Here is an 18,612-nt window from a genome sequence, read left to right on the forward strand (position 1 = left end):
AGAGACGTTTAAGGAGAAATAAACATAGGCTTTATTAACCAGCAGCTTTAAACAGACACAAAATTAGAGCAGAAAATAATAACCAGGCCTAACCTCTTGTAGGGAACTGACTAACATTTCAGCAGTCCCTATCTAAGGGCTGGGAGGCTAGGCCTCTTACCAACCTTTGACAGTCCAAAGAGAAGTACCCATAGGCAGGGTGCTCTCCACATCGGTCCAGGATCTGTGGTGGTGTCTGTGGGGGTTCCCTCCGGCGGGTTCCAGGGATCGGTGTTCCTTGGAACAGAGATTCTCTCTTCCCCTGGGATCTCTCTGACAGCACAGACTCTCCCTGTGATAGACATCCCATGCAGTCTGTGCAGCAGGCTTGATGAGCCAGGTGGAGACTGGTCAATGAACTCCTGCTGAAATTAACCAGCTCCCTGCTGGACTTATCAGCAAAACACAGGCTTGATTTGCCTTTTAGACAAGGGAAATGCCTTTTTGCAATCCCTTGTATTCAATATTGACCAGCACACTCCTTACTTGCCAAAAGTGTAGATCAGACACTCCATTTTCTCTCCCCGTGCAGTCTCTAGTTAGTGCAACATCCTGCAAACAGCTGCTTGCAGCTACTCCCTGCCATTTGCTGTCGCAGGTCAGGATCTGTGAATAAAAGTCACTAATGTTGTTATTTTGGTTCGCTGTAGATCAAGTCGCACAGCCCCTGGATGCATGAAATAGATAAAGCATTAGGACAATGCAGCACATGCTCCTTTAGCAGCAAAGGGGTTACGTTACTTCATTAGAAAGGTGACATTCCCTCCTGCCAGTGTGACAGTCCCTCCTGCCAGTGTGACAGTCCCTCCTGCCAGTGTGACAGTCCCTCCTGCCAGTGTGACAGTCCATCCTGCCAGTGTGACAGTCCCTCCTGCCAGTGTGACATGCTGGGAGTTCTGCGGAACACGGAGCTGGCAGTTTCTCTGCAGGCAGCAGCCTTATAACACCGCTCCTCTGGGGAAAATAAAATGTCAGACACCTGGCCGTTTGCCCAGTCACAGGGTCCAAAGAGCCCAAGACTCAGTGTTTTCACTTCATTACACTAGTCATTTTTTCCGCTAAGTGTTGGGAAGCAGGAAGCTGGGACTGGGAGAGAGGAGGAGGAGGAGGAGTGCTTGGTGATACCCGGAGGGAGAGAGGAAAACCCTTTTATCATGTTAACCCCTGCTTCACTGCCATTTACTTGCAGGGTGTTGTAAGCCCTCTGACAGTAAGTTGGTAAAGAAAGAAAGCTGACCTGTTGTCATTATTTCTTTCATTAATATAATTGTATTTGCACTGACGGTCTGCAGCCCGGGTAGGGAAGAGGAGATACTTTGGTGATTGTACTAATGTGCCCATAGGTGTTGTGCCTGCGAATTGCATGAGACAGTTATGAAGTTGGCATTTTTTTCCGTATCATTTTATAATATAATTTAAGCTCTCCGCAATGCACCGTAGTCCCCACTGGCAGTGAAAAGGTTAACTGTGCCAATTTCGTACATTAACCACCACACTGCTGGAGTGTCCTATACAGTGGCAGGCTTACCTTTTTGCTGCCTTTCCCCCCCCCCCCCCTCCGCAGCGTAGGGATGTCACGGTGGCATGTGATGCCACGTTGTCATGGCAATGTGCCATCACGTGAGTTGCGGCGTCATTTCAAGTCAGGTGACCAAGTCAGAATGATGGGAAATCCACCCCATGTCCGTTAGTAGTGCATTGTGTAGCAGTTGTGAGTGGGTTAAGTCACCATCATAAATCTCCCGCACACGTGAGTGTTAATCATCAAATCATGACACCTTTCTATTACGGATCTATGTTATACATGTGCATGTGTGTGCTTGTGGGTATGTTTACACACTGTATGCTTGTATGTTAATCTAGTAGGATTCTTTTTCTTAAGATTAATATACTACACCATAACATAACGATTGATGCATGTTCACTGAATTATTTTTAATATCACAAGCTTATGGGGTTTTTAGACTCCAAATTTCCATACATTTGCCAAAAATAACCCCATAACATAATAGGAATCAGTTCGGAAAGTTTTTCCCCTCCAGTTTTCTGCCCAAAAGAACAGTAAATGTCTCTTATTATGCGTTTACACTTGAAAAAAGAGAGTAGGAAGGGCATGTCATATGATACATCAGGGTTTTTCAACCATGTTCTCCACAGATACCTAAAGGGTTACATGCAATTTTTAGCTCATTTGAAAAATGTTCCAAATACAGAAGAATTGACAATGCATCTGATCTCAGACGTGCTATTAGATAGGGTTGAGGTTCCTTACATTGCATCTGATATCAGACGTGCTATTAGATAGGGTTGGGGTTCCCCAGGCATACCTAAAGGGTTCCCTGCAATTTTCAGGTCATTGAAAATTGTACCAAATACAGAAGAATTTACAATGAATCTGATCTCTGACATGCTATTAGAGAGGGTTGGGGTAACTTACAATGCATCTGATCTCCGACACACTATGAGAGAGGGTTGGGGTTCCTTACAATGCATCTGATCTCAGACGCGCTATTAGAGAGGGTTGGGGTTCCTTACAGTACATCTGATCTCAGGCGCGCTATTATAGAGGGTTGGGGTTCCTTACAATGCATCTGATCTCAGACGCGCTATTAGAGAGGGTTGGGGTTCCTTACAATGCATCTGATCTCAGACGCGCTATTACAGAGGGTTGGGGTTCTGCAGAATCCCCCAATGTAATTATAGGGCTCCTTAACCAAAAAAAGTTTTGAAACCACGGTGATACATTAAGAATGCAAAACATGTTACTGTGGACCAGTATTTTCCAGAGGAGAAGAAAAAAATCAGATAAGGCACTAAAGGCAGACCCAGATAGATGTAACTAAATACTATTTTATTAAAAGTGCAGTAGTGTACATATGCAAAGCAAAGACAAGCAGAGTTCAAAATTAACTGGACCTAAAGTTTTATTGCAGGTAAAACAAAGGAGCAGACTGTGTAAGGCTTCATCCATAGTGCAGGCTACGGCGCGAAACAAACACTAGGACGGCAATGTAGTAGTGCTTAGTGTGCGCACACTAGCGCGTGCACATGTGCTACAGGGAGAGCGGCGCTTCGCGATACAAACAAGTTTGTTTTGCAAGTGTGACACTGGGATGCCTGAGAGTGCGGAAGCTAGCGCTTTCCACTATGGACGAAGTCTAAGTTTCTACCCCTCTTATTCAGTGTATAAGAACAGGGCTAACTCCTAGCCTACAATACACAACTTCTATTGATGCATTCATTGTTATCAATGCATTATTCCACTTCTCACGGCACTGAATAGGGGCATGATTCTATGTCACACATTTATTGGATAACCAATGTTTCAGACACAAGCGTGAAGGCCACACAGGTTGCTTGTCCAATCACACATCTAGAAAAGCATCACAAAGAGGTATAGCTGTAGGATGAGTGCAGCTGAAAATAAAACTTACAGTGTCATGTTAAACACTATCACTAGCCATATAACTCAGCCTTCACACACATGTAGGCTGTGGCTTAATCAGATTTTATCTGGTATTACTTCTGTTACGTGAAAATGCCGATAACAAGTAAGTGAAGCAAAAAAAAGAAAGAGAGTAAAGAAAAAGAGTAAAGCTCAGTAACCTGCCAAACTGATTAAAACAATGACAACAAATAGGTAATTGACCTATGGTCCATGCGCTTGAGGCTCCACTGCCCATAAAAGTCCTGATGAAGAGCTAATTGTCAAACACTGGCTTGTTTCTGCAAAAGCACCAGTTTGATCGTTTATTGAAGGAACAACAAACCAATTTGATTTTATTTGTGATATTTGTATTATTTCTATTCAGGGAATAACCATTCCCACACGGGGGGGGGTTCTGTATCATGGCCGATTCTGATATTAAATTGAGGCTGAGATTCGTTTGGTTCCTGTATCACTTACTGCCAATTTATTCAGCCATATCGCCCTTCTCTTAACCCCTTTGCACCTGCATGTGATTTTGGGAGTGGGTGTGAGCAGAAATTGGAAGTTGGGTACCAGTTTGAGGTAGAGAATGGGATGAATCAAATAATACGTGTGGGGACCTCTCTTTGTTTCCCCTTTTACCTGTTACAAAAATTTGCACCAAGTCTGAGATAAGCCATTCCTAGATAACAGACCAATGTGACAGGTATGGGACTTAATGAGCAAACTTTCTACATTGGACACTGTAGCAAAGGGAAAAGGACAATGTTGTGTGTCTAGACACAATTCCCATGAGATTGATAAGTAGACCCCATATACAGCTATGTATCAAGCCACCTTCATGAGCTCTGGTGCAATGACAGCGTTCTCATTTTCTCTGGTATTGTCGTGTCACATGGAAGAATGTGCTCCCATCTCCGTTACTAACATGGTGCCAGGGGTACAGGTCCCAAATCATCAGTATGGGGTGTGTGGCCAAAACCTCTTACTTAGGGCCTTGCTCCTTGCACACAAAGAATATACTAGGAGAGCATTATGTAATGAGGATTTCCGGTGTTGTGTAGCCTGTAATGGGAAGCTGCCTGACATTATGTCATTAAAGCAACACTTCCTGTGCAGTAACCTTTGGAAGTGGACACTGTTCAGACTTCAGAACTATAACACTAGTATATGTGCTTCATCTATCTGTCTGTATCTATCATTTATCTGTCAGTTATTTCTTCTTTTTTGTTTTCTCTCGCTCTGTCTTCGCATCCTTTATCCCCCCTCCCTCTCTTTCTCTCACACACTTTCTCTCTCTTCCACTCTCTCTTCCCTCCCCCTCTCTCTTTCATCATCCTTCTTTCTCCTTCTTTGTTTTATCCCTTCAGTAATTCACTGCAAGCTCTGAAGGGGGGGGGGGGGAGGTGGGTCATTATCACTGCTACATAGGGACAGGCCGTGTTTCCATGGAGATGGGCCACAGGATGGGTGGGGGACTAGGGTCCATCTGTCAGAGTGTGACCTCTCCTGAAAGGGCAGCATCACAATATATCCCCACCCTGCACCCGCACACACGCGTGTGCACACACACACACACACACACACACACACACACTTCGCTCTCATCTGCACTAAATAAGCTTCCCGAGGACATGCTGCAGATGGGACCTCGTCTCCTGCAGGCTCTGTCTAATCAAGACAGGGATTAGTCATTTCATTAAGAGCTGTAAATAAATGTACTGAAATACATACCTATATGCTATATTAGAAACACACAGATTCACAGTTATATACACACATACATATATTTATACATACACACTTATATTTTATATGAAAACAAAATGGCTGTGTGTGTATATGTGTGTGTGTATATATATATATATATATATATATATATGTGTGTGTATATATATTATGTATATATGTGTATATATATATATATAATCAAAAAAATAATAATATATATATATATATATATATATATATATATATATATATATATACATAAATAAAAGGGTCTACATTTACTGTTATTGCACCCAAAAGTCAGTGTGACCACCTGTAAGAATAAATTGCTTATTTACCATGGTACCAACTATTTTTAGCAGAATAAAATCAAGGAACCCAAGCAAATAAAACGTATATTAAAATGAGAGACATGCTTGTTTCCTAGGCCTTGTTTTTTGCTGCTAAAACATGTTGAAAGATGTGAGGAATACGCTGGCTCTAGTAGTTCATAAGGAAGAAAGCCTCAGGAGGGGATATTTCTCACACTGCTTCTCCCAGTCTTTAAAACATCTCCCAGAGCCAAAGTGTACTAAGCAGGGGAGCCTGGTTCATATTCCAGTGTCAGCTCCTGTGACTTTGGGCAAGTCACTTTATCTCCCTGTGCATCAGACACCCCAAAAATAGATTGTAAGCTCTACGGGACAGGGACTTAGGTCTGCAAAAATGCTATGTACAGCGCTATACAAGAAAAAAACTAATATTATTATGTCTGGGCTATTAATGCCTTTCTTCCCCAAAATCTGACACCTACACGTATCTTTAATCTATGTTTTGAAGTTACATAGTTGCATAGCTACCTAGTAGATGAGGTTGAAAAAAGACATGCGTTTATCAAGTTAAACCTATGTTAAATTTAGATGACAGATACTTATCCTATATTTGTACTAAAAGTATATTGATCCAGAGGAAGGCAAACAAAAAACCCCAGTGACATATCATCCAATGATATTTCATAAGGGGAAAAATAAATTCCTTCCTGACTCCAAGAATTGGCAATCAGATTACTCCCTGGATCAACATCCTTCCCATGTTTACTTACTTGGTATTTCCCTGTATACATTTTTTCAAAAAAGATGTCCAACCTTTTTTTGAAGATATCTATTGTATCGGCCAGAACAGTCTCCATGTGTAATGAATTCCACATTGTAACTGCCCTTACTGTAAAGAACCCTTTCCTTTGTTGCTGGTGAAATCTCCTTTCCTCCAACCTTAAGGGATGAGCCCAAGTCCTTAGTAGTGCCCTTGGGATGAATAGTTCTTTTGAAAGGTCCTTGTATTGTCCCCGAATATATTTGTATATAGTTATAATAACCCCTCTTAGACACCTCTTTTCTAATGTAAATAAATCTTATTTAGCAAGCTTCTCTTCATAAATCAGATTATTCATCCCATGTATTAATTTGGTGGCTGTTTTCTGCAGTTTTTCCAGTTTCATAATGTATTTTCTAAGAAGTGGTGCCCAAAACTGTGCTCCATATTCACGGTGCGGTCTTACTAATGCTTTATAGGGAGACATAATTATGTTTACTTCCCTTCCATCCATTCCTCTTTAATGCAAGTAAGATCGTGATTATGTAAACATCGTGTGCTGAGATATGGGAGGGAGTTCATTTTCTCTGGTTACTTGTTTTTATCTGTTGTTACTGTGTGTTCAAAAAGTGTCCTTATCTTTATTGGCTCTCTGACAAGGATGGGTGGAGTATAGGGGAATAAAAGGTAACACTTGATTCCCAAACACTCCTCCATTCAGAGGCGCCAAAGAAAAATTAATTATGGTTAATTTCCAAAGAAACAAAAGCATCCAACTCCTTGCTTTGGGCATGGTTGCATTTGTAAAGGAAGCCATTTGGATTGTCACATTTGTTATAAAATATTGTTGTGTGGTCCTTGATGGTACCATTAAACTGCAGGTATTCTGACTAATAGAGATGAGGTGTGTCCGTTTACCATTTAAAGACATATTTCATGGGAATTCCCATTGCCTCAGCCTGCTGCATTAAGCAGCTTGTACATAAAAACCAGGGCTAACGAATACAGATTTAAAACCAGAGACAGAACATGAAACACAGACAGAGCCCAGTGCTACATCCAATGACACAGATACACGGTACCGTGTCTAAATATATATATATATGCTCGGTACCGTGTATCTGTGTCATTGGATGTGCACTGAGCTCTGTCTGTGTTTCATGTTCTGTCTCTGGTTTTAAATATATATTGCCATGCTCAGTAGCACTCCTCTTTAACACTTATACGCATATATATATATATATGTGTATATATATATATATATATATATATATATATATATATATGTTGTGGCTATTTTGGGGGTTCAATATGAGCTTATAGGGGTCCTGTATGTCTAACCAATACAGAGCCAGCAAGCCACTCAAGGACATTGGCTTTATGCTTTTGAATTCTCACTCCTTGTCTCTCTTTCTCCCCCTACTGATAAATGTGCATTATCCTCCGAACAACTATATGGAATGTAACACCTTTACTGTACATCAATGGCATGTGACGGAATTGAATAGTGACTGTTGCCTCTTTCCTTCTCCCTCACTCCATCTCTCTCCATTTATTTAATCCCTTCTATTTCTTCTTAATATCTCTCTATATCCTTCTTCCTGTTGTTCTTCCAATCTCTAAGAGTCTCTCTTTTCCTCCCAACCCTCTTTCTTTCACAACCTTTGCTTTTCTTGTTTTGTCTCTCACACGTTTTCTTCTCCTGTCCTCTGGGTCGGTTTTCTTGTCTTTCTCTCTGTCTCCTCCCTCTCCCCTTTGTTAGAATAAAAAGAAGCAGTCACATGGACACAAATATTCCATCCACCCCCATGTGTGCTACTCACAGCATTACTGGGGTCAGGGGTTAAAGGCAGAAGAAGAGACAAATAATTAATCCATGCACCAGCTGCACCATCACTTTCCCCCACGAGACCCATCTTGCTAACCCTTCCATGCTAGAGAAGAAAATCATTCACCCACATCCTTTGTTACTATAACATACTTAACTCCTTTGTCCTTGTTGGCTATAACATACACAGCTACATTATCTACTACTTGTGTATGATATGCAGTTGCCATCTCCCCACTGTGTACTACAAGATGCACAGCTGTGCCTCAGTCTGCTCCCCTCTAAAGATATCTGATTTTGTTTCTCTCTCTCTCTCTGTCCCTCAGGTCTTTCGGGGTGGTTCTGTGGGAGCTGTTAACTGGAGAGATCCCATATAAGGACGTGGATTCCTCGGCCATAATCTGGGGTGTGGGCAGTAACAGTCTGCACCTTCCTGTGCCGTCCAGCTGCCCAGATGGATTCAAGCTCCTCCTAAGACAGTGCTGGTGAGTGCAGGACCTCTTATCTAATTACATGTGAATGTAGGACCTCTTATCACATTACATGTGAATGTAGGACCTCTTATCCCATTACATATGAGTACAGAACTTCTCTTCTCATTACATGTAAGTGCAGGGCCTCTCCTTCCTTATATGTGAGTACAGAACTTCTCTTCTCATTACATGTGAGTGCATGGCCTCTCCTTCCTTATATGTGAGTACAGAACTTCTCTTCTCATTACATGTGAGTGCAGGGCCTCTCCTTCCTTACATGTGAGTACAGAACTTCTCTTCTCATTACATGTGAGTGCAGGGCCTCTCTTCTCATTACATATGAGTACAGAACTCCTCTTCTCATTACATGTGAGTGCAGGGCCTCTCATTCCTTACATGTGAGTGCATGGCCTCTCTTCTCATTACATATGAGTGCAGGACCTCTCTTCACATTACATGTGAGCGCAGGACCTCTCTTCTCATTACATATGAGTGCAGGACCTCTCTTCTCATTACATGTGAGTGCAGGGCCTCTCTTCTCATTACATGTGAGTGCAGGACCTCTCTTCTCATTAAATGTGAGTGCAGGGCCTCTCTTCTCATTAAATGTGAGTGCAGGACCTCTCTTCTCATTAAATGTGAGTGCAGGACCTCTCTTCTCATTAAATGTGAGTGCAGGACCTCTCTTCTCATTACATGTGAGTGCTGGACCTCTCTTATCCTTACATGTGAGTGCAGGACCTCTCTTCTCATTACATGTGAGTGCAGGACCTCTCTTATCCTTACATGTGAGTGCAGGACCTCTCTTCTCATTACATGTGAGTGCAGGACCTCTCTTATCCTTACATGTGAGTGCAGGACCTCTCTTATCCTTACATGTGAGTGCAGGACCTCTCTTCTCATTACATGAGCGTGCAGGACCTCTCTTCTCATTACATGTGAGCGCAGGACCTCTCTTCTCAATACATATGAGTGCAGGACCTCTCTTCTCATTACATGTGAGTGTATGGCCTCTCTTCTCATTACATGTGAGTGCAGGGCCTCTCTTCCCATTACATCTGAGTGCAGGACCTCTCTTCTCATTAAATGTGAGTGCAGGGCCTCTCTTCTAATTACATCTGAGTGCAGGACCTCTTTTCTCATTAAATGTGAGTGCAGGACCTCTCTTCTCATTAAATGTGAGTTCAGGACCTCTCTTCTCATTACATGTGAGTGCAGGACCTCTCTTCTCATTACATACGAGTGCAGGACCTTTCTTCTCATTACATGTGAGTGCAGGGCCTCTCTTCTCATTACATGTGAGTGCAAAACCTCTCTTCTCATTACATGTGAGTGCAGGACCTCTCTTCTCATTACATCTGAGTGCAGGACCTCTCTTCTCATTAAATGTGAGTGCAGGACCTCTCTTCTCATTACATGTGACTGCAGGACCTCTCGTCTCATTACATGTGACTGCAGGACCTCTCGTCTCATTACGTGTGAGTGCAGGACCTCTCTTCTCATTACATCTGAGTGCAGGACCTCTCTTCTCATTAAATGTGAGTGCAGGGCCTCTCTTCTCATTACATCTGAGTGCAGGACCTCTCTTCTCATTAAATGTGAGTGCAGGACATGTCTTCTCATTACATGTGACTGCAGGACCTCTCTTCTCATTATGTGTGAGTGCAGGACCTCTCTTTTCATTACGTGTGAGTGCAGGACTTCTCTTCTCATTACATGTGAGCGCAGGACCTCTCTTCTCAATACATATGAGTGCAGGACCTCTCTTCTCGTTACATGTGAGTGTATGGCCTCTCTTCTCATTACATGTGAGTGCAGGGCCTCTCTTTTCTCATTACATCTGAGTGCAGGACCTCTCTTCTCATTAAATGTGAATGTAGGACCTCTTATCTAATTACATGTGAATGTAGGACCTCTTATCACATTACATGTGAATGTAGGACCTCTTATCCCATTACATATGAGTACAGAACTTCTCTTCTCATTACATGTAAGTGCAGGGCCTCTCCTTCCTTATATGTGAGTACAGAACTTCTCTTCTCATTACATGTGAGTGCATGGCCTCTCCTTCCTTATATGTGAGTACAGAACTTCTCTTCTCATTACATGTGAGTGCAGGGCCTCTCCTTCCTTACATGTGAGTACAGAACTTCTCTTCTCATTACATGTGAGTGCAGGGCCTCTCTTCTCATTACATATGAGTACAGAACTCCTCTTCTCATTACATGTGAGTGCAGGGCCTCTCATTCCTTACATGTGAGTGCATGGCCTCTCTTCTCATTACATATGAGTGCAGGACCTCTCTTCACATTACATGTGAGCGCAGGACCTCTCTTCTCATTACATATGAGTGCAGGACCTCTCTTCTCATTACATGTGAGTGCAGGGCCTCTCTTCTCATTACATGTGAGTGCAGGACCTCTCTTCTCATTAAATGTGAGTGCAGGGCCTCTCTTCTCATTAAATGTGAGTGCAGGACCTCTCTTCTCATTAAATGTGAGTGCAGGACCTCTCTTCTCATTAAATGTGAGTGCAGGACCTCTCTTCTCATTACATGTGAGTGCTGGACCTCTCTTATCCTTACATGTGAGTGCAGGACCTCTCTTCTCATTACATGTGAGTGCAGGACCTCTCTTATCCTTACATGTGAGTGCAGGACCTCTCTTCTCATTACATGTGAGTGCAGGACCTCTCTTATCCTTACATGTGAGTGCAGGACCTCTCTTATCCTTACATGTGAGTGCAGGACCTCTCTTATCCTTACATGTGAGTGCAGGACCTCTCTTCTCATTACATGAGCGTGCAGGACCTCTCTTCTCATTACATGTGAGCGCAGGACCTCTCTTCTCAATACATATGAGTGCAGGACCTCTCTTCTCATTACATGTGAGTGTATGGCCTCTCTTCTCATTACATGTGAGTGCAGGGCCTCTCTTCCCATTACATCTGAGTGCAGGACCTCTCTTCTCATTAAATGTGAGTGCAGGGCCTCTCTTCTAATTACATCTGAGTGCAGGACCTCTTTTCTCATTAAATGTGAGTGCAGGACCTCTCTTCTCATTAAATGTGAGTTCAGGACCTCTCTTCTCATTACATGTGAGTGCAGGACCTCTCTTTTCATTACATACGAGTGCAGGACCTTTCTTCTCATTACATGTGAGTGCAGGGCCTCTCTTCTCATTACATGTGAGTGCAAAACCTCTCTTCTCATTACATGTGAGTGCAGGACCTCTCTTCTCATTACATCTGAGTGCAGGACCTCTCTTCTCATTAAATGTGAGTGCAGGACCTCTCTTCTCATTACATGTGACTGCAGGACCTCTCGTCTCATTACATGTGACTGCAGGACCTCTCGTCTCATTACGTGTGAGTGCAGGACCTCTCTTCTCATTACATCTGAGTGCAGGACCTCTCTTCTCATTAAATGTGAGTGCAGGGCCTCTCTTCTCATTACATCTGAGTGCAGGACCTCTCTTCTCATTAAATGTGAGTGCAGGACATGTCTTCTCATTACATGTGACTGCAGGACCTCTCTTCTCATTATGTATGAGTGCAGGACCTCTCTTTTCATTACGTGTGAGTGCAGGACTTCTCTTCTCATTACATGTGAGCGCAGGACCTCTCTTCTCAATACATATGAGTGCAGGACCTCTCTTCTCATTACATGTGAGTGTATGGCCTCTCTTCTCATTACATGTGAGTGCAGGGCCTCTCTTTTCTCATTACATCTGAGTGCAGGACCTCTCTTCTCATTAAATGTGAGTGCAGGACCTCTCTTCTCATTAAATGTGAGTGCAGGACCTTTCTTCTCATTACATGTGAGTGCAGGGCCTCTCTTCTCATTACATGTGAGTGCAGGGCCTCTCTTCTCATTACATCTGAGTGCAGGACCTCTCTTCTCATTAAATGTGAGTGCAGGACCTCTCTTCTCATTAAATGTGAGTTCAGGACCTCTCTTCTCATTACATGTGAGCGCAGGACCTCTCTTCTCATTACATATGAGTGCAGGACCTCTCTTCTCATTACATGTGAGTGCAGGACCTCTCTTCTCATTACATGTGAGTGCAGGACCTCTCTTCTCGTTACATGTGAGTGCAGGACCTCTCTTCTCATTACTTGTGAGTACAGGACCTCTCTTCTCATTACATATGAGTGCAGGACCTTTCTTCTCATTACATGTGAGTGCAGGACCTCTCTTCTCATTACATGTGAGTGCAGGACCTCTCTTCTCATTACATGTGAGCGCAGGACCTCTCTTCTCATTACATCTGAGTGCAGGGCCTCTCTTCTCATTACATCTGAGTGCAGGACCTCTCTTCTCATTAAATGTGAGTGCAGGGCCTCTCTTCTCATTACATCTGAGTGCAGGGCCTCTCTTCTCATTACATCTGAGTGCAGGACCTCTCTTCTCATTAAATGTGAGTGCAGGACCTCTCTTCTCATTAAATGTGAGTTCAGGACCTCTCTTCTCATTACATGTGAGTGCAGGACCTCTCTTATCCTTACATGTGAGTGCAGGACCTCTCTTCTCATTACATGTGAGTGCAGGACCTCTCTTATCCTTACATGTGAGTGCAGGACCTCTCTTATCCGTACATGTGAGTGCAGGACCTCTCTTCTCATTACATGTGAGTTCAGGACCTCTCTTCTCATTACATGTGAGCGCAGGACCTCTCTTCTCATTATATATGAGTGCAGGACCTCTCTTCTCATTACATATGAGTGCAGGACCTCTCTTCTCATTACATGTGAGTGCAGGACCTCTCTTCTCATTACATGTGAGTGCAGGACCTCTCTTCTCATTACATGTGAGTGCAGAACCTCTCTTCTCATTACATGTGAGTACAGGACCTCTCTTCTCATTACATATGAGTGCAGGACCTTTCTTCTCATTACATGTGAGTGCAGGACATCTCTTCTCATTACATGTGAGTGCAGGGCCTCTCTTCTCATTACATATGAGTGCAAAACCTCTCTTCTCATTACATGTGAGTGCAACCTCTCTTCTCATTACATCTGAGTGCAGGACCTCTCTTCTCATTACATGTGAGTGCAGGACATCTCTTCTCATTACATGTGACTGCAGGACCTCTCTTCTCATTACATGTGACTGCAGGACCTCTCTTCTCATTACGTGTGAGTGCAGGACCTCTCTTCTCATTACGTGTGAGTGCAGGACCTCTCTTCTCATTACATGTGAGCGCAGGACCTCTCTTCTCAATACATATGAGTGCAGGACCTCTTTTCTCATTACATGTGAGCGCAGGGCCTCTCTTCTCATTACATCTGAGTGCAAGACCTCTCTTCTCATTAAATGTGAGTGCAGGACCTCTGTTCTCATTAAATGTGAGTGCAGGACCTTTCTTCTAATTACATGTGAGTGCAGGGCCTCTCTTCTCATTACATCTGAGTGCAGGACCTCTCTTCTCATTAAATGTGAGTGCAGGTCTTCTCTTCTCATTACATGTGAGTGCAGGACCTCTCTTATCCTTACATGTGAGTGCAGGACCTCTCTTCTCACTACATGTGAGTGCAGGATCTCTCTTCTCATTACATGTGAGTACAGGACCTCTCTTCTCATTACATAGGAGTGCAGGATCTTTCTTCTCATTACATGTGAGTGCAGGACATCTCTTCTCATTACATGTGAGTGCAGGACCTCTGTTCTCATTAAATGTGAGTGCAGGACCTTTCTTCTAATTACATGTGAGTGCAGGGCCTCTCTTCTCATTACATCTGAGTGCAGGACCTCTCTTCTCATTAAATGTGAGTGCAGGTCTTCTCTTCTCATTACATGTGAGTGCAGGACCTCTCTTATCCTTACATGTGAGTGCAGGACCTCTCTTCTCACTACATGTGAGTGCAGGATCTCTCTTCTCATTACATGTGAGTACAGGACCTCTCTTCTCATTACATAGGAGTGCAGGATCTTTCTTCTCATTACATGTGAGTGCAGGACATCTCTTCTCATTACATGTGAGTGCAGGACATCTCTTCTCATTACATATGAGTGCAGGACCTCTCTTCTCATTACATGTGAGTGCAGGACCTTTCTTCTCATTACATGTGAGTGCAGGGCCTCTCTTCTCATTACATGTGAGTGCAGGACCTCTCTTCTCATTAAATGTGATGCAGGACCTCTCTTCTCATTACATTTGAGTGCAGGACCTCTCTTCTCATTACATGTGAGTCCAGGACCTCTCTTCACATTACATGTGAGTGCAGGACCTCTCTTCTCATTAAATGTGATGAAGGACCTCTCTTCTCATTACATTTGAGTGCAGGACCTCTCTTCTCATTACATGTGAGTCCAGGACCTCTCTTCACATTACATATGAGTGCAGGATCTCTCTTCTCATTACATGTGAGTCCAGGACCTCTCTTCACATTACATGTGAGCGCAGGACCTCTCTTCTCAATACATATGAGTGCAGGACCTCTCTTCTCATTACATGTGAGTGTATGGCCTCTCTTCTCATTACATGTGAGTGCAGGGCCTCTCTTCCCATTACATCTGAGTGCAGGACCTCTCTTCTCATTAAATGTGAGTGCAGGGCCTCTCTTCTAATTACATCTGAGTGCAGGACCTCTTTTCTCATTAAATGTGAGTGCAGGACCTCTCTTCTCATTAAATGTGAGTTCAGGACCTCTCTTCTCATTACATGTGAGTGCAGGACCTCTCTTTTCATTACATACGAGTGCAGGATCTTTCTTCTCATTACATGTGAGTGCAGGGCCTCTCTTCTCATTACATGTGAGTGCAAAACCTCTCTTCTCATTACATGTGAGTGCAGGACCTCTCTTCTCATTACATCTGAGTGCAGGACCTCTCTTCTCATTAAATGTGAGTGCAGGACCTCTCTTCTCATTACATGTGACTGCAGGACCTCTCGTCTCATTACATGTGACTGCAGGACCTCTCGTCTCATTACGTGTGAGTGCAGGACCTCTCTTCTCATTACATCTGAGTGCAGGACCTCTCTTCTCATTAAATGTGAGTGCAGGGCCTCTCTTCTCATTACATCTGAGTGCAGGACCTCTCTTCTCATTAAATGTGAGTGCAGGACATGTCTTCTCATTACATGTGACTGCAGGACCTCTCTTCTCATTATGTGTGAGTGCAGGACCTCTCTTTTCATTACGTGTGAGTGCAGGACTTCTCTTCTCATTACATGTGAGCGCAGGACCTCTCTTCTCAATACATATGAGTGCAGGACCTCTCTTCTCATTACATGTGAGTGTATGGCCTCTCTTCTCATTACATGTGAGTGCAGGGCCTCTCTTTTCTCATTACATCTGAGTGCAGGACCTCTCTTCTCATTAAATGTGAGTGCAGGACCTCTCTTCTCATTAAATGTGAGTGCAGGACCTTTCTTCTCATTACATGTGAGTGCAGGGCCTCTCTTCTCATTACATGTGAGTGCAGGGCCTCTCTTCTCATTACATCTGAGTGCAGGACCTCTCTTCTCATTAAATGTGAGTGCAGGACCTCTCTTCTCATTAAATGTGAGTTCAGGACCTCTCTTCTCATTACATGTGAGCGCAGGACCTCTCTTCTCATTACATATGAGTGCAGGACCTCTCTTCTCATTACATGTGAGTGCAGGACCTCTCTTCTCATTACATGTGAGTGCAGGACCTCTCTTCTCGTTACATGTGAGTGCAGGACCTCTCTTCTCATTACTTGTGAGTACAGGACCTCTCTTCTCATTACATATGAGTGCAGGACCTTTCTTCTCATTACATGTGAGTGCAGGACCTCTCTTCTCATTACATGTGAGTGCAGGACCTCTCTTCTCATTACATGTGAGCGCAGGACCTCTCTTCTCATTACATCTGAGTGCAGGGCCTCTCTTCTCATTACATCTGAGTGCAGGACCTCTCTTCTCATTAAATGTGAGTGCAGGGCCTCTCTTCTCATTACATCTGAGTGCAGGGCCTCTCTTCTCATTACATCTGAGTGCAGGACCTCTCTTCTCATTAAATGTGAGTGCAGGACCTCTCTTCTCATTAAATGTGAGTTCAGGACCTCTCTTCTCATTACATGTGAGTGCAGGACCTCTCTTATCCTTACATGTGAGTGCAGGACCTCTCTTCTCATTACATGTGAGTGCAGGACCTCTCTTATCCTTACATGTGAGTGCAGGACCTCTCTTATCCGTACATGTGAGTGCAGGACCTCTCTTCTCATTACATGTGAGTTCAGGACCTCTCTTCTCATTACATGTGAGCGCAGGACCTCTCTTCTCATTATATATGAGTGCAGGACCTCTCTTCTCATTACATATGAGTGCAGGACCTCTCTTCTCATTACATGTGAGTGCAGGACCTCTCTTCTCATTACATGTGAGTGCAGGACCTCTCTTCTCATTACATGTGAGTGCAGAACCTCTCTTCTCATTACATGTGAGTACAGGACCTCTCTTCTCATTACATATGAGTGCAGGACCTTTCTTCTCATTACATGTGAGTGCAGGACATCTCTTCTCATTACATGTGAGTGCAGGGCCTCTCTTCTCATTACATATGAGTGCAAAACCTCTCTTCTCATTACATGTGAGTGCAACCTCTCTTCTCATTACATCTGAGTGCAGGACCTCTCTTCTCATTACATGTGAGTGCAGGACATCTCTTCTCATTACATGTGACTGCAGGACCTCTCTTCTCATTACATGTGACTGCAGGACCTCTCTTCTCATTACGTGTGAGTGCAGGACCTCTCTTCTCATTACGTGTGAGTGCAGGACCTCTCTTCTCATTACATGTGAGCGCAGGACCTCTCTTCTCAATACATATGAGTGCAGGACCTCTTTTCTCATTACATGTGAGCGCAGGGCCTCTCTTCTCATTACATCTGAGTGCAAGACCTCTCTTCTCATTAAATGTGAGTGCAGGACCTCTGTTCTCATTAAATGTGAGTGCAGGACCTTTCTTCTAATTACATGTGAGTGCAGGGCCTCTCTTCTCATTACATCTGAGTGCAGGACCTCTCTTCTCATTAAATGTGAGTGCAGGTCTTCTCTTCTCATTACATGTGAGTGCAGGACCTCTCTTATCCTTACATGTGAGTGCAGGACCTCTCTTCTCACTACATGTGAGTGCAGGATCTCTCTTCTCATTACATGTGAGTACAGGACCTCTCTTCTCATTACATAGGAGTGCAGGATCTTTCTTCTCATTACATGTGAGTGCAGGACATCTCTTCTCATTACATGTGAGTGCAGGACCTCTGTTCTCATTAAATGTGAGTGCAGGACCTTTCTTCTAATTACATGTGAGTGCAGGGCCTCTCTTCTCATTACATCTGAGTGCAGGACCTCTCTTCTCATTAAATGTGAGTGCAGGTCTTCTCTTCTCATTACATGTGAGTGCAGGACCTCTCTTATCCTTACATGTGAGTGCAGGACCTCTCTTCTCACTACATGTGAGTGCAGGATCTCTCTTCTCATTACATGTGAGTACAGGACCTCTCTTCTCATTACATAGGAGTGCAGGATCTTTCTTCTCATTACATGTGAGTGCAGGACATCTCTTCTCATTACATGTGAGTGCAGGACATCTCTTCTCATTACATATGAGTGCAGGACCTCTCTTCTCATTACATGTGAGTGCAGGACCTTTCTTCTCATTACATGTGAGTGCAGGGCCTCTCTTCTCATTACATGTGAGTGCAGGACCTCTCTTCTCATTAAATGTGATGCAGGACCTCTCTTCTCATTACATTTGAGTGCAGGACCTCTCTTCTCATTACATGTGAGTCCAGGACCTCTCTTCACATTACATGTGAGTGCAGGACCTCTCTTCTCATTAAATGTGATGAAGGACCTCTCTTCTCATTACATTTGAGTGCAGGACCTCTCTTCTCATTACATGTGAGTCCAGGACCTCTCTTCACATTACATATGAGTGCAGGATCTCTCTTCTCATTACATGTGAGTCCAGGACCTCTCTTCACATTACATGTGAGTGCAGGGTGATACAAAAGAGTGATCTGCGGTATAAGTGGTTATAAAGTGATTGGTGATATTGTGACCCTTAAG

General features: G+C 43.6%; 2 protein-coding genes across 6 annotated transcripts in view; one reads left to right on the forward strand and one right to left on the reverse strand.

Annotated features, from left to right (window-relative positions):
* MAP3K12 (mitogen-activated protein kinase kinase kinase 12) overlaps positions 1–18,612 on the forward strand; it is a 108,417-nt gene that overhangs the window by 74,647 nt on the left and 15,158 nt on the right. For all 5 annotated transcript variants that reach the window (XM_075591798.1, XM_075591796.1, XM_075591799.1 and 2 more), the window contains one exon: positions 8,426–8,584. In XM_075591798.1, coding sequence (XP_075447913.1) covers positions 8,426–8,584 — 159 coding nt within the window. The remainder of the gene's footprint in view (positions 1–8,425; positions 8,585–18,612) is intronic.
* The window catches only part of PCBP2 (poly(rC) binding protein 2), a 57,028-nt gene continuing 39,039 nt past the window's right edge, over positions 624–18,612 (reverse strand). The window contains exon 13 of the mRNA XM_075591805.1: positions 624–645. Within this exon, the coding sequence (XP_075447920.1) occupies positions 639–645 (7 nt within the window). The 3' untranslated portion in view covers positions 624–638. The remainder of the gene's footprint in view (positions 646–18,612) is intronic.

The sequence above is a fragment of the Ascaphus truei genome, chromosome 3 (assembly GCF_040206685.1).
Source record: "Ascaphus truei isolate aAscTru1 chromosome 3, aAscTru1.hap1, whole genome shotgun sequence".
Classification (NCBI taxonomy): domain Eukaryota; kingdom Metazoa; phylum Chordata; class Amphibia; order Anura; family Ascaphidae; genus Ascaphus; species Ascaphus truei.